The 13919-nt window shown below is 46.0% G+C and overlaps 1 protein-coding gene across 3 annotated transcripts in view; it reads left to right on the plus strand.

Moving 5' to 3' along the window:
* The window catches only part of LOC147013644 (voltage-dependent P/Q-type calcium channel subunit alpha-1A-like), a 316279-nt gene extending 306426 nt beyond the window's left edge, over positions 1-9853 (plus strand). For 2 of the 3 annotated variants that reach the window (XM_085855712.1, XM_085855713.1), the window contains 2 exons: positions 4512-4693; positions 4862-9853. In XM_085855712.1, the coding sequence (XP_085711838.1) occupies positions 4512-4693; positions 4862-5434 (755 nt within the window). In that variant the 3' untranslated portion in view covers positions 5435-9853. Of the gene's footprint in view, positions 1-4511; positions 4713-4861 lie in introns of all 3 variants that reach the window. The other variant, XM_085855714.1, reaches the window with a different exon arrangement.
* The last annotated feature ends 4066 nt before the right edge of the window (positions 9854-13919 follow it).

Genomic DNA, 13919 nt, shown 5'->3' on the forward strand with positions numbered 1-13919 from the left:
TCCCCTGCCCTCCCCTCACGCTGCCTTCCCCTGCCCTATCCTCACGCTGCCTTCCCTTCCTCTCCTCATGCTGCCTTCCCTTCCTCTCCTCATGCTGCCTTCCTTTCCCCTACCCTCCTCACTCCGCTTCCCCTCCTTTGCTCCCCGTCCCCCCTCCTCCTCCTTCCTCCCCAGTCCTCTTCCCCTCAGACTCGCTCCCTCCCGCTTATTGGTCCCACCTCCTCCTCTTTGCTCCCCACCCCTTCTCTGTCCCTTCCACCTCCTCGCTCACCGCCCCTCCTCTGTCCCCTCCACCTCCTCGCTTCCCACCCCTCGCTCCGTCCCCTCCTTGCATCGTCCCCTCCTCCTCGCTCCCCACTCTCGCTTCATTCCCTCCTCCTCATTCCCCCTCGCTCCCCACCTCTTCTCAGTCCCCTCCTCCTCCTCTCCCCCCACCCCTTCTCAGTCCTCCCCTCGCCTCGCTCTCCCTCGTGCCCCTCCCTCCTCACCACCCCCCTCCTTGTATGCCACCTCTCGCTCCCCTCCTCCTCACTCCCCCACCCTCCTCGTATGCCACCCCTCGCTCCCCTCCTCCTCACTCCCCCACCCTCCTCGTATGCCACCCCTCGCTCCCCCTCCTCCTCACTCCCCCACCCTCCCTCCTCGCTCCTCCTCCTCCTCACTCCCCACCCCTCCTCGCTCTCCACTTCTCCTCCTCCTTGCTCCCCCCTCCTCCTCACGCCCGCTCCACCTCCCTCGTCCCTCCTCATCCTCTCTCTCCCCTCCCCCTCGCTCCCCATCCTCCCTTCACCTCGCTCCCCCTTCTCCTCCCTTGCTCCCCCTCCTCCTCCCTTGCTCCCCCCTCCTCCTCCCTTGCTCCCCCTCCTCCTCCCCCATCCTTGCTCCCCACCCCTCCTCCTCGTTCCCCTCTCCTCCTCGCATATATACACTCCCCCTCGCTCGCCTCTCCTCCTCGCTCCCCTCTCCTGCTCGCTCCTCACCCTTACTCGCTCCTCACCCCTCCCCCTCGCCCTCCTCTCCTCCTCGCTCCTCACCCCTCCTCCTCGCTCCTCACCACTCCTCCTCGCTCCCCTCCACCTCGCACTCACCTCCTCGCTCCCCCTCCTCCTCGTTCCCCACCCCTTCTCCTCGCTCCCCTCTCCTCTCGCTCCCCACCCCTCCTCGCTTCCCCACCCCTCCTCGCTCCCCCTCTTCACACCCCACCCCTCGTCGCTCCTCCCTCCCCACCCCTCTTCTTCCCCCACCCTTCCTCGGTCCCCTTCGCCTCCTCCTCGCTCCCCACCCCTCCTTGGTACCCCCTCCTCCTCGCTCCCCACCCCTCCTTGGTACCCCTCCTCCTCACTCCCCACCCCTCCTTGGTCCCCCTCCTCCTCGCTCCCCCATCCTCCCTCCTCCTCGCTCCCCACCCCTCCTCCTCCTCGCTCCCCACCCCTCCTCCTCCTCGCCCCCCACCCCTCCTCCTCGCTCCCCCTGGTCGGTTCCCCCTCCTCCTCCTCCGACTCGCTCCCCACCCCTCCACCTCCTCAATCCCCTCCTTCCCCTCAACCTCCTCAGTCCCTAACCTCCTTTAATATCCGCGTCAGCGAAGCAACGGGTTGTATTTGCAACTGTAACTAGAGGGGGAGCACTCGGAAGCGTGCACAACCTCCGCCGCCAATACTGCTGGGTCACTTAAGTGAACCTGATATCCTATTCATTGTAGGTCAAAACGGATCAGACTCTATTGAACCATGATTGAATAAACTAAACTGGATCGACGCGCATGTAGAAATGCCAAAAAAATAAAATCAAAATTTTTTTGAAAAAAAAGGTGCAAAATTTCTGGGTTTTTTTTCTGTAACAATTTTTGGGGGGGGCGGGGGGGTTGGAAATCACTTAAAACATGTAGAAATGCAAAAAAAATTCAATTTTTTTCAAATCAAATCGAAATTTTTTTTGAAAAAAGTTGCAAATTTTTTTTTTTCTCGAACAAATTTTTTTGGGGGGTTGGAAATCACTTAAAACATGCAGAAATGCAAAAACAAAAATTCAAATATTTTTTCAAAATGGCCGCCATAGCGGCCGTATTAGACTTTGGACCAAGTCCAAAATCTAATGGCATGATCCTTGGACCATACCTAATCCCCCCACCAAGTTGCGTCTAAATCCGTCCAGGAGTTTTCCGTAATACTGTTCACAAACAGACAGGGGTGAAAACAGTAACCTCCATCCATCTTCGATTGCGGAGGTTAACTCGATCGACGCGCATGTAGAAATGCAAAAAAAAAATCGGAATTTTTTTGAAAAAAATTGCAAATTTTCTTTTCTCCAACAAATTTTTTGGTGGGGGGGTTGGAAATCACTTAAAACATGTAGAAATGCAAAAAAAAAATTCAAATATTTTTCAAATAAAATCGAAATTTTTGGGGGGGTTGGAAATCACTTAAAACATGTCGAAATGCAAAAAAAAAAAAAAAAAAAATTCAAATATTTTTCAAATAAAATCGAAATTTTTTTGAAAAAAAGTAAAATTTTCCAAGTTTTTTTTTCTCCATTTTTTTTGGGGGGGGGTTGGAAATCATTTAAAACATGCAGAAATGCAAAAACAAAAATTCAAATATTTTTTCAAAATGGCCGCCATATTGGACTTTGGACCAAGTCCAAAATCTAATGGCATGATCCTTGGACCATACCTAATCCCCCCACCAAGTTTCGTCTAAATCTGTCCAGGAGTTTTCCGTAATACTGTTCACAAACAAACAGACAGGGGTGAAAACGGTAACCTCCATCCATCTTCGATTGCGGAGGTTTACTCGATCGACGTGCAAGTTAGAAATGCAAAAAAAAAATAATCGGAATTTTTTTGAAAAAAATTGCAAATTTTTTTTTTCTCCAATTTTTTGGGGTTGGGGGGGGGGGGTTGGAAATCACTTAAAACATGTAGAGATGCAAAAGAAAAATTCAAATATTTTTCAAATAAAATTAAATTTTTTTGAAAAAAGTAAAATTTTCCAAGTTTTTTTTTTCTCCATTTTTTTGGGGGGGAGTTGGAAATCACTTAAAACATGCAGAAATGCAAAAACAAAAATTCAAATATTTTTTCAAAATGGCCACCATATTGGACTTTGAACCAAGTCCAAAATCTAATGGCATGATCCTTGGACCATACCTAATCCCCCCACCAAGTTTCGTCGAAATCCGTCGAGTTTTTCCGTATTACTGTTCACAAACAAACAAACAAAGAAACAGACAGGGGTGAAAACAGTAGCCTCTGTCCATCTTCGATGGCGGAGGTTAACTCGAGGGGGAGCACTCGGGAGAGTGCAAAACCTCCACCGCCAATACTGCTGGGTCACTAAAGTGAACCTTATATCTTATTCATTAAATATGACGTCAACAGTGCTGACAGAGTTATAGTTCTTTTCTCCATTTTTTGGGGGGGTGGGGTGTGTAAATCACTTAAAACATGTAGAAATGCAAAAAAAAGAAATCAAAATTTTGTTGAAAAAAAAGTTGCAAAAATTTTTTTTTCTCTAACAATTTTTTTTTTGGGGGGGGGTGGAAATCACTTAAAACACGTAGAAATGCAAAACAAAAAAATTCAAGTTTTTTTTTCATAATGGCCACCATAGTGGCCATATTGGATGTTGGACCAAGTCCAAAATTTAATGGCATGATCCTTGGACCATCCCTAACCCCCCCATCAAGTTTTGTCGAAATCCGTCGAGGAGTTTTTCTGGAATACTGTTCACTCACAAACAAACAAACAGCCCTAACAAACAGAAAGGGGTGAAAACAGTAACCTCTGATCTTCGACGGCGGAGGTTAATAAGTGTGTGTGTGTGTGTGTGTGTGTGTGTGTGTGTGTGTGTGTGTGTGTGTGTGTGTGTGTGTGTGTGTGTGTGTGTGTGTGTGTGTGTGTGTGTGTGTGTGTGTGTGTGTGTGTGTAATGTGTTTGTTCAAGGATAAGATTTTCTCTCTGCTCACTCCCCACCCCCCCCCACCCCCTTTTTCTTTCTCTCACTGTCTGTGTCCCAACCTTGTCTCTTCCTATTAAGGTGCATCACCCTCCCACACATCTCTCCTTCTCTGTCTCCAGATGTGTCCGGGCGGTGTTTGTCTCTGGACGGTGTTTGTCTGCAGACGTGTCCAAGCAGTATTTGTCTCCAGATGTGTCTGGGCGGTGTTTATGTCCAGACAGGAGTTTGGCTCTGGACGTGTCCAGGCGGTATTTATAGTATCACCGATACAAAATGTATTTCAGACATCATTTTGTTTCCATCTTCATTGTTATTCTGTGCAGAATCATTTTTATGAGACAGTATGAATCATAAAGAACACTCCACCACATGACTGCCTTCCTTTTCTCTCACCTCTTGCTGCTTACCCTCCCCCCACCTCTCTTCACTCTCCCTCCCATCCTCACTCTTTCTACCCCCCCTCCCCAATAGTATTCCCGTTAGCGAAGCGACGGGTGATATTTGCTAGTGTACAATAAATTCCCTTCAACTATTCTTCCCTTACCCCATCAGAACCATTTGGTGAGTCAATGGGCAGGAACCAGCGAGGGGGAAGAAGTGCAACCGAATGGACCGGGCATATCAGGGAGCGCACCGGCTCGGCGGTCGACGTCGGGGAGAGAACAAGAGGCCGAGGACGTCAGAGGGACGGAGGTCGCTCTGCAATCCATCGCTCACCGGATCACAGCCGCCAGGTGAAAGAAAAACAATGAGGTGTGAAATGTATGAAATGGAGACAAACGGGAAGACAGTGATGCTTTGTGACAGAAAAAAATGCCAAAAATAAGATAATAAAACACAGGAGTCATAACAATCACCACAACCAACAAGATCCAAACCAAAATGTAATCCTCCACCCACAGGGAAGCCGCTCATTGAGTGAAAGCCCTGTGCCTCTTTCACCTGGTGGCTCTAGCACACCACGGCGTTGCAGACGGCAACTCCCACAAACCCCTGCAACACCACGTCCCAACGTGACCTACAGCCCTGTGCGGAGACCTGGGAAAAGTGGGACTCCACCGCCTCGCATCTCCTCACTCGTTTTGGAGGGCTATTCTCCACAGGGTGGACGTTTGCGAGAAGGGGTGGTTGGAGGGGGCGTCGGTGGTGCGGTGGTGTCACCACGGCTCCGACGATCGGATGGACCAGCTGCAGCAGAACAGCGACGACGCCACCACTCGTCTGATCCTTACCTGGAAATGCGAGGAGGGGAGTTGGCGGGTGGGAGGTGGGGGGTTTCCAGGACGATATATGGCGTATCACCAGTTATTCTCGCACCTGGGCGAGGTAGACGCATTCCAAATGGGCACCACTGTCCCAATGTAAACGGTGGAGGCGGCGGCGGCAGTGGCCCCATGGGCCCACATCTCCGGGCAGGTTCTGGCCTACGTAAGCGAAATGCATACAGTGGTACAGATGAAGACAGTTGGTGCTAGCACTGAGAATATTTGAGTGATTGTGTGACGAGACTAGGAAATGGTTACCAGGTATTGCACAGCTGTGCAATGAGGATGGGTTGTAATGCAACTGTCCATATTTATCATTTGATGAAAGTATGATATGACGGAGATGTGGAGGGAATACCTAGTGTTATGGAAGCATTGAGAATAAATTAATTCAGGGTTGTGAATTCGAGTATGAAGGCCTCTGGGTTGGAATGGGGGAGCATGGGAGTGGTGCTGAGCAAGTTACACCAACACCTCAGATATGTTGGTGTGTCTTGCAGTCTACAGTTAACCAAGGGATCAAATGATTCTGAGCAAGCTTTCTCTGGGCTTGTCATCTTCCATTGCATTCCATCCTGCTGTCTTCCTTCATTGTCATTAAAAAAAAAGATCCTTTCCTGATGATGCCATCATCAACAGATGCTTCCTCACTGGGTCATCAGGCTTTATGAGATCCATTACCAAATGAATAGTCACCAGGTTAGTCTTAAGGTTATAGGTTAGCAAAAAGTTGTCAATCACAACATCACTAATTATCATACAGCCAGTCAGTAACACAGAATGTCATAACGTTGTTGTCATTATAGTCATTCATCGATTCATTCCTTCTCAAAGATGTGACTCAACAAGAAGCAAACCACCACCAGGCTTTAATTACTCAGCATCCATGCAGTGGCACTACTACACTGACTGCACCCGTTTCAGCTGGGTTTGCATTGCTGTCGAATCGATTCCAAATGGCTATCTCTATCATGAACAGCGTAACGGCATCTTCATAGCAGCTCTGCACCCCTAGGCCCAAGAAAGCTGGATACAGAATGGCTCATCGAATTAATCGTATTTAGAAGAACTTGCCAAAAAAAATTAACAACATGTAACGCCAATAACAGAATCTGGAACAAGTTTTGGTGCCTCAGTACCAAGAACAATTATTCCATCATCATAATGGCAACAATCATTCCAGCCTTTCCAATCGTTACTCTGCCATCATTTGTACCAACTGTGCCAATCATGTCAAATATCACTACATATGCCATGAATGCCACTCACTTCAAGCATGCCAATCACACATGCCGTATCTGCCACTGCCTTGTTGGTAGCTGAGTATTTATTTACGATGTATGGCGTATCACCAGGCGATGTCGCTATTGGGTTATGTTTTGTTGGCATTGGCATATTTATTTAATTCGTATTTATTTTGTCTCTTGGAAATATTTTTGGCTGTTCATTACCATGCTGCACTTAAGTTTGTAAGTTCCTGAAACTACCATCAGAAATTATGAGCAAAAACTTATATAATTTTGTCATAATCTCTGAAATATCTTCTTATTGGGTTCAACACATGAATCGTGTTCGATTTTCTGTGGGGAAACCGAACCAGCCAAACCGCATTTCGACAGTGGTTCCTTTTTAATGTAGCCACAAGTAATCCTCTCTTTGCTGTTGCATTCTGCTTGCCTGTTCGTTTCCAATTGGTGGTTTCACCTATAGATCTGTCTGTCTGTCCGTCTGTCTGTCTCTCCACGGCATCTGTGCTAATTGGTCGTCTCCCTTGAAACGTATTTATTTACAATGACCTTCATATGCATCAATTGACTGCTCGTACAGACAGTTAGCGTGACATTGTGTGCATAGGAAGGGGAAGGGGTAAAGGGCTAATTATGGGGGAAATAGTCGATGTCAAACCAGAAAAAGGGGACAATAGCTAAGGAGGAGGAGTAGTGGGATGGTGTTATATGGGGGGCTGCATGTGTCTCTGTTGCGTGTGTCGTGTGATTCAAATATGACCAATCGAGTGCAAACACCGAAGCCTACGGCCAGAGTGCACATATAAATCGGGCACAACTGTCCCAGCCGGAGTCGCCACCATGGCCCGCCGAAGTCTGCTACACATATCAGTCATGTCGAGGTCTCCGTACGGTCAGGCCTTTGACCTAACGAGGCCCTCCTGTTTACAGCATCACCGGCATGGCCAGGGCTGGGGCATGACAGAAAGGATGCCTATCGTCCTTGGTCCAAGGATTGTGCACTTCTGCAATAATATATGCATGTGGTATGTGCATGGTAAAGAAACGATGAAAAATGGAAACTAAAAAAAAAAGATTGCTCGTGATAATTTTTTCTTTACCGCCACTACCGTCCCACCTCCCCCACCCACACACAACCCCTACCCACCGACACACTTCACCTTAGAGGTTGTGATCTTCAGATACTCTCCTCCCCCCCCCCTCTCTCTCTCCATTTCACACAAGGAAGAGAGAGAGTGAGAAAATATTTTGCATTTCTTACGATGACCAGCTGTGGTGGGATCAACTTTGTACCATGAGAGGCTTTTGGGAATTTTTTTGTGGAACTAATTGCAGGATAATTTGTCACTTCAGCACGCGTGCCATGTATCGATTTCCGCAGTGACGTCCGGTTCTCAGCTGGCGGAATGAGGGTGCGGAGTATAAAGTTGTGGAACTAAGGTGACTCACGGGCTGTGGAGCAATGGCTTTGAGTAGTTGTATGTTTCCCAATAAAGAAGTGGTCGGTAAAGCAAGCAAATCCAGGAGAGCATTTTTGTTGAGGTAGGTAGAGCATGCAGAGATTCACATGTGGGTGTTGTGGAAAGAAATGGTGTGAGGGTTCAAATTGTTGAAACAGTAATTTAAAAAAAAAAATTTTTGCTGCCATGCCCTGCCTGCTGATGTGAACACTGAACAAACCATGCCTGGGACCGACCCTTTCTTATGCAGACCGGTTTTGTATTAATCAGTCGTGGGTTTACCTTTCAAATAAAGCAGGAGTATGCATACTTTTACCATGCAGTCTTCCATTTTGTTTCTTCTGCTCATGCCGTGTGTACATCCAATGCAACTCTGTTTCATGAGCACATTTACTTTTCTTCCCTAAACTACTGCACTTACCCAAGCAAATGAATAAATAAACACCTTCATCGGTGAACACCCCATTTAATAACAATTAGACAGAAAATAAAAATGGCTGCCTCACCACCACTTACTCGGAACTGCGAACTCCCATTTGAGTATTTGTATCTAATTGATTTTCATTCTCCACAAGATTCAGTCTCCCGCATAATTCGGCCGAGGCTGAGCGGAGCGAGGTCGTTTATTCCTGTTATATGAGAGATCCTGTAACCCATGCCGACAGAAAACAAATTACTTGCAACATCAGCTGCATTTTCCTCCCAATCATCATGTAACTTTGTTTAACATTCTCCATGCGTAGGCACTCCTATGTTAAATAAACAAGTGAAATCCTTCAATACAGCACGTGTGGTGAAGCAAATGAGTACACCAATGTTAAAATATGCAATTTATGCTTTTTCGGTTGAAAAACAATTAAAAACCGTACTTAATATTTGAAATGTAAAAATCTTGTTATTATTGTGATAAGCACCTTTATATATAACAGAAGGGATGAAATCGTTCGATACAGCATGGCAGGGGACCGCAAAAGAATGATGGCATAAGAAGAACTTAGCTTTCAGCATTCGGCAATCGGCGCGAAATGCAATGGTGGGCGGAAATGACGTCTTTCGTTCGTTCGTACATGAGAGGGGAGCGTTTCTTCGTTTTTTTCCATCAAGCAATAAATTAAATGGTTTTCACATATATAACACATTAGTTTCACAAATTTCCATTGAAATACTCGGGTATTTCCGTCAATTGTCACCATTTCCGTCGAGGTTACGCACTGCATCTACCGGACGGCTGTCATTGGCTGTCTTGAGACACGTGGGGGGGTGGACACGGGGGACACCGGAGACGTGGGAGACGTGGTCGACGCTGGCGGGGACATTTCAAACTCGGTGCAATTGTATACAGCGCACGCGCTGTAAAAAAAGAAACAAACTTTGTGTCAATTGCTAAAGCAGTTGTGGAGAAAATGAATTTAAAAGTGAATGAAGGTGAAAAGTGAAGGCAGAAGAAAAAAATTAAGAAGAGGGTCTCAGGCTGACGTTCCACAACATGATCAAGCATGGTTGTGGATGCCTATTCCAAGTAATTATTTGACAAAAATGTTACAGCAAAAGTATTTTTTATTATTTTATCGAATTATCAGTAGGAACTAGATCAAATAAAAGACCAAATAAAACATTGGAGCTGTTAGGAGGAACCCGAATATGTAAAGATGGGGTAATCAGGAAGAACCCGAATGGGTGAAGATGGAGTCATCAGGAGGAACCTGAATAGGTAAAGATGGAGTCATCTGGAGGAACCTCGTGAGGTAAAGATGTAGTCATCAGGAAGAACCTGGATAGGTAAAGATGGAATCATCAGGAAGAACCTGGATAGGTAAAGATGGAATCATCAGGAAGAACCTGGATAGGTAAAGATGGAATCATCAGAAAGAACCCGGATCGTTAAAGATGGAGTCATCAGGAGGAACCAGAATAGGGAAGATGGAATCATCAGGAAGAACCCGGATAGGTAAAGATGGAATCATCGAGGAACCTAGATAGGATGGAGTCATCAGGAGGAACCCAGCTAACTAAAGATGGAGTCATCTTCCAGGATGATAGCATTTCCCCCTCCTGTTTTGCCTGGCCCTGGACCCACTGAGCAACCTCACTAATGAGCAAGGACATGGATACACCCTGACATCCAATAAGAGAACTTCCAAAGAGCCAAAAAAGGTGACACATCTACTATACATGGATGATTTTAAACTCTCCACACCAAATGACAGAAAATTGGTAAAAGCAAATGAAATTAATGAAACGGTACTCTGATGACATTCAAATGGAATTTAACCTTGATAATGAAATGGAAGACCAAGAAGGAACCCAAGAGAGTAAAGAGTAAAGATGGAGTCATTAGGAGGAACCTGGAGAGCATTTTGGGTTCAGCCGCTACTCCACCACCCTCACACCCATCACCATGCCAAGTGCACATTCGTACAAAGTAGACCAACAAAAACGGATAATATAAAAATCGACCAAGATACAATAATACATGGCCTCCAAAGATGACCTAGAACAATACATGACCTAGATGGCCTCCAAAGCCAGTTGCCAACTGGGCATCCTCCATCGAGCAAAGTCCTTTCTCGGCCCACCTGAGCTCCTGACCACATACAAAGCTTTCATCCACAGCCTGATGGAGTACTGCTCTCCCCTTGGGCTGGTGCTCCTGCCTCTCACCTTTCTTGGCTTCATGCTGTGGAAACCAGGGCATTTACGATCATCGGCATCTCCCATGATGAGGCTGAGTCTTTGTGTCTCTCATTCTCTCACCGCAGGCAGGTCAGTGGTCTTTCTGTCTTTTACCATCTCCTGGCCTGCCCCCCCTGCTCTGTCTGAGATATGTCCCCCCCTCCTCCCATATTTCCACAGGGCCTCAAGGTCCGTCAGCAACCCCCTTAGGTAAAACTACCAAAATCACGAATCACTGCTCACCTTCACCCTTTCATTCCTTTTTCCCCCCTTTGGAACAAACTCCCACACTGTGTTCAATCCCACTCTTCCTTCCAGGTCTTCAAAACAGCGGTTCACCACCATCTCTTATCTTCCCCCATCCAAAACCATGATCTGTTCTACCCCGTTAATCCACCCCAACCCCACCTTCAAATTCCCTGCTTTCCTTCCTGAAAGTCCCTGTAGTGTCCATCTTGTTTACCCTGTGTACACACACCCTATCCCTCTTCCTTCCACAGATCTCATGTCTCTGTTCCACACTATGTTTTCCTTCCCTCTCCCACCCCTCTTGTTGTACGTTTTGTGTGTTAGCTCCCATTCGAGCCTTGACATTGTATATTAAATATTATTATAAAATAAAAAAATACAGGAAGTAGAAAACAAAGCATCTAACAAATACCTTGTATAAGATAAGAGGGCCACCAAGTATGTCACAAACAAACACGCTAAACAACTACCAAAGAAAACCTGCACAGAACGAGGCTCATGCTGATCCTGAAAACAAACTTTTCTCCACAGAACAAAATCAAAGCCATAAACCGAGTCACAGTACCAGTGTTCCATTACAGCTGTGGAATAGTAAACTGGCCACACGAGGAAATCAATAAGCTTGATATCAAAACAAGGAAACTCTTCACCATCCACAAAATGTTCTGCAAAAACCAATGCATCCCGAGAACGTACCTGCTGAGACGAGAAGGAGGTAGCTGCTTGATGGAACGCAACCAAATGCACAGTGACAACTGTCGGATTGACTGAATACGTGAAAAGTTCAACAGACTACCGAATCCAATTTGTACTAAAACACGAAGGCAACAAACCAGAGAAGGTATCCATAACCCACCATGTAAACTTTTTCCAAAGACAGGTGCGAATAGAAGATGTCACATGAAATCGAAACAGCAATGGATACAGCCCCATCAATCGCCAAAAAAAAACAAAAACAGACAAAATAAAAATATTTAACCAACAAGGAAGAACAATCAGACATTGCAGACCCTCACCAGGACTTGTTTTGTGTGCCAAATAAATGGAAGGATGTACTAAATGAAACGTCATTGATTGCAAATGAAGTCTATATGGTCTCATTGTAAATGTGTTAAGGTCAAAGGTCTGAAAAGCTCTGAAGGGTCGAAATGGTTTAAATCGGTGATCTTCACTATTTTTTTTGGAGGGGGGGGCACTTTTTCCAATAAGACATCAGTGTGAGAGCCGCCACACCACCTGCAGGACTCCATAATGGTTGCGATTAGGCCTCGCCTCCACATACTCTTTTTCGTTGTGGTTAACTGGACTGCAAGCATAATTATTTGTATACGGCAACCATATCCTGATGTAATTGTGTTACTTTTATGCTTCGCAATGGAACACTCATTTGAAACCATTGGGTCAATGTGAAAGCATTTACGGCAGATTATGATGGAGTGTTTTCACATTTGTATATTATCGGTCACATGCCACTCGGCTCGTGGGCCGTGCAATGAAGAACCGGGGTCTTAAGGGTTTTAAAAGGTTAAAGGGGTCCAGTGGTTGTAATTTAAGGTCTAAAGGGATGGAATTGTCGGAAGAGGTTTAAAGGGTCTTAGAGCATATAAAAAGGGTCAAAAGTTAAAGGGGTCTAAAGGGTATTAAAAGGTCTGAAAGGTGTGAAGGTCTAAATCTTAAGTGTCGAAAGGAGTCTTAGGGTCTTTGGGATTAGAAAAGATCTTCATGGGTCTTTGGGTTTAAAAATGTCTTATGAGTCTTGGTGTTTTAAGGATCTTCGTGGTCTTTAGGGTCTTCATGGGTCTTGGGGTTGTAAAGGGTTTAGGGTTCTTCAGGGTCTAATGTAATTCATACACACACAGTCTGTGCAGACAAACAGACAGCCAAACAAATAGACACAAATATAATATCCTGTCCTCTGGGGAGGATAAATATCCACAAATATACACCAACAACTTGGAAAACGATAAAAGAGCAGGAAGGTATCAAATAAATAATTTTTTTTTTTTTTTAAAGAGTTGGACAGATTGGGGATTGACAAAGAAGGTTCATTGGAATGGCGAAGAAAAGGTCAGCTCAACTGAGGTGGAGAATGAATAATAATAAATGCCTAAGACCAAAGACACTACACCAATGGATTTAAGAAGATGGCAGGACTGAGTCAATCAGACAAGTGTCTGTTTTGCAAAGTCGAAACAGAAATTTCAAGCCACCTCCTATCGGGATATTAAAAAAAACTCATGTCAGAACAGCCGTACACAAAGGCACAACAAGGTATGTTGAGTAATCCACTGGCACATTTGTAGAAATCTCAATATCTCAGTTCCACAAAATTCATGGACACAAAAACCAAAAGGGATCTTTGAAAACATGGAGGAACTGCTCACATATGACATGATGATCCCATCGAGCGTGAATATAGAAAACAAACAAAGCACTGCAACCGGATATAGTAAAGAGGTACAAAAAAAGAAGACATTGCTAATTGAGGTGTCAGTGCCCAGTGATTTTGGTCTAAGGCCTCGGTCACATTTGCTCGACGGCGAGGATACGGCGGCCGTATGCCCTCTGAATTGACAGAAACGTGCGGCGGCCGCAGAGAAACTGAGGTGGCCTCAGGGAGGCCCTACGCCGTTTGGCTACATTTTACAGGCTGTAGGGTCGCCATGGAATTATAGCGCGGAGTTATAACTTTTTTTCATTTCTACGTTCGCCATAGCAATTCGACAAGCCAAGCTATGACGTAGATGTGTTCCACGTCGACCGTACGTAGGGCGTACGGTGGGCTTGCGCAATTTGTGCGGCTGCCGTAAGCTCTTCTCAATGAAAAATGAATTTTCCCAACCCCCCAAAAATTACGGCAGCCGCACTATTTCCACGGTCGCCGTACGGTGGCCTTGCGGTCTGTGTGACTACCTGTGGGCAACGCAGGGTCGACGCACAGTTCCCCTTCGCCCGCTGTGCACCTACGTACGGCCTCCGTGGCAGTCTGCGTCCACCGTGCGCTTCCGCTAAAGATCGGAGTATAGGTGTTTGCCTATACCGTGGTGCCCCCAGAATCCCAATTTC

Source organism: Eptatretus burgeri, chromosome 14 (assembly GCF_056783735.1).
Source record: "Eptatretus burgeri isolate ZD-2024b chromosome 14, Ebu_testis_v1, whole genome shotgun sequence".
Lineage (NCBI taxonomy): Eukaryota > Metazoa > Chordata > Myxini > Myxiniformes > Myxinidae > Eptatretus > Eptatretus burgeri.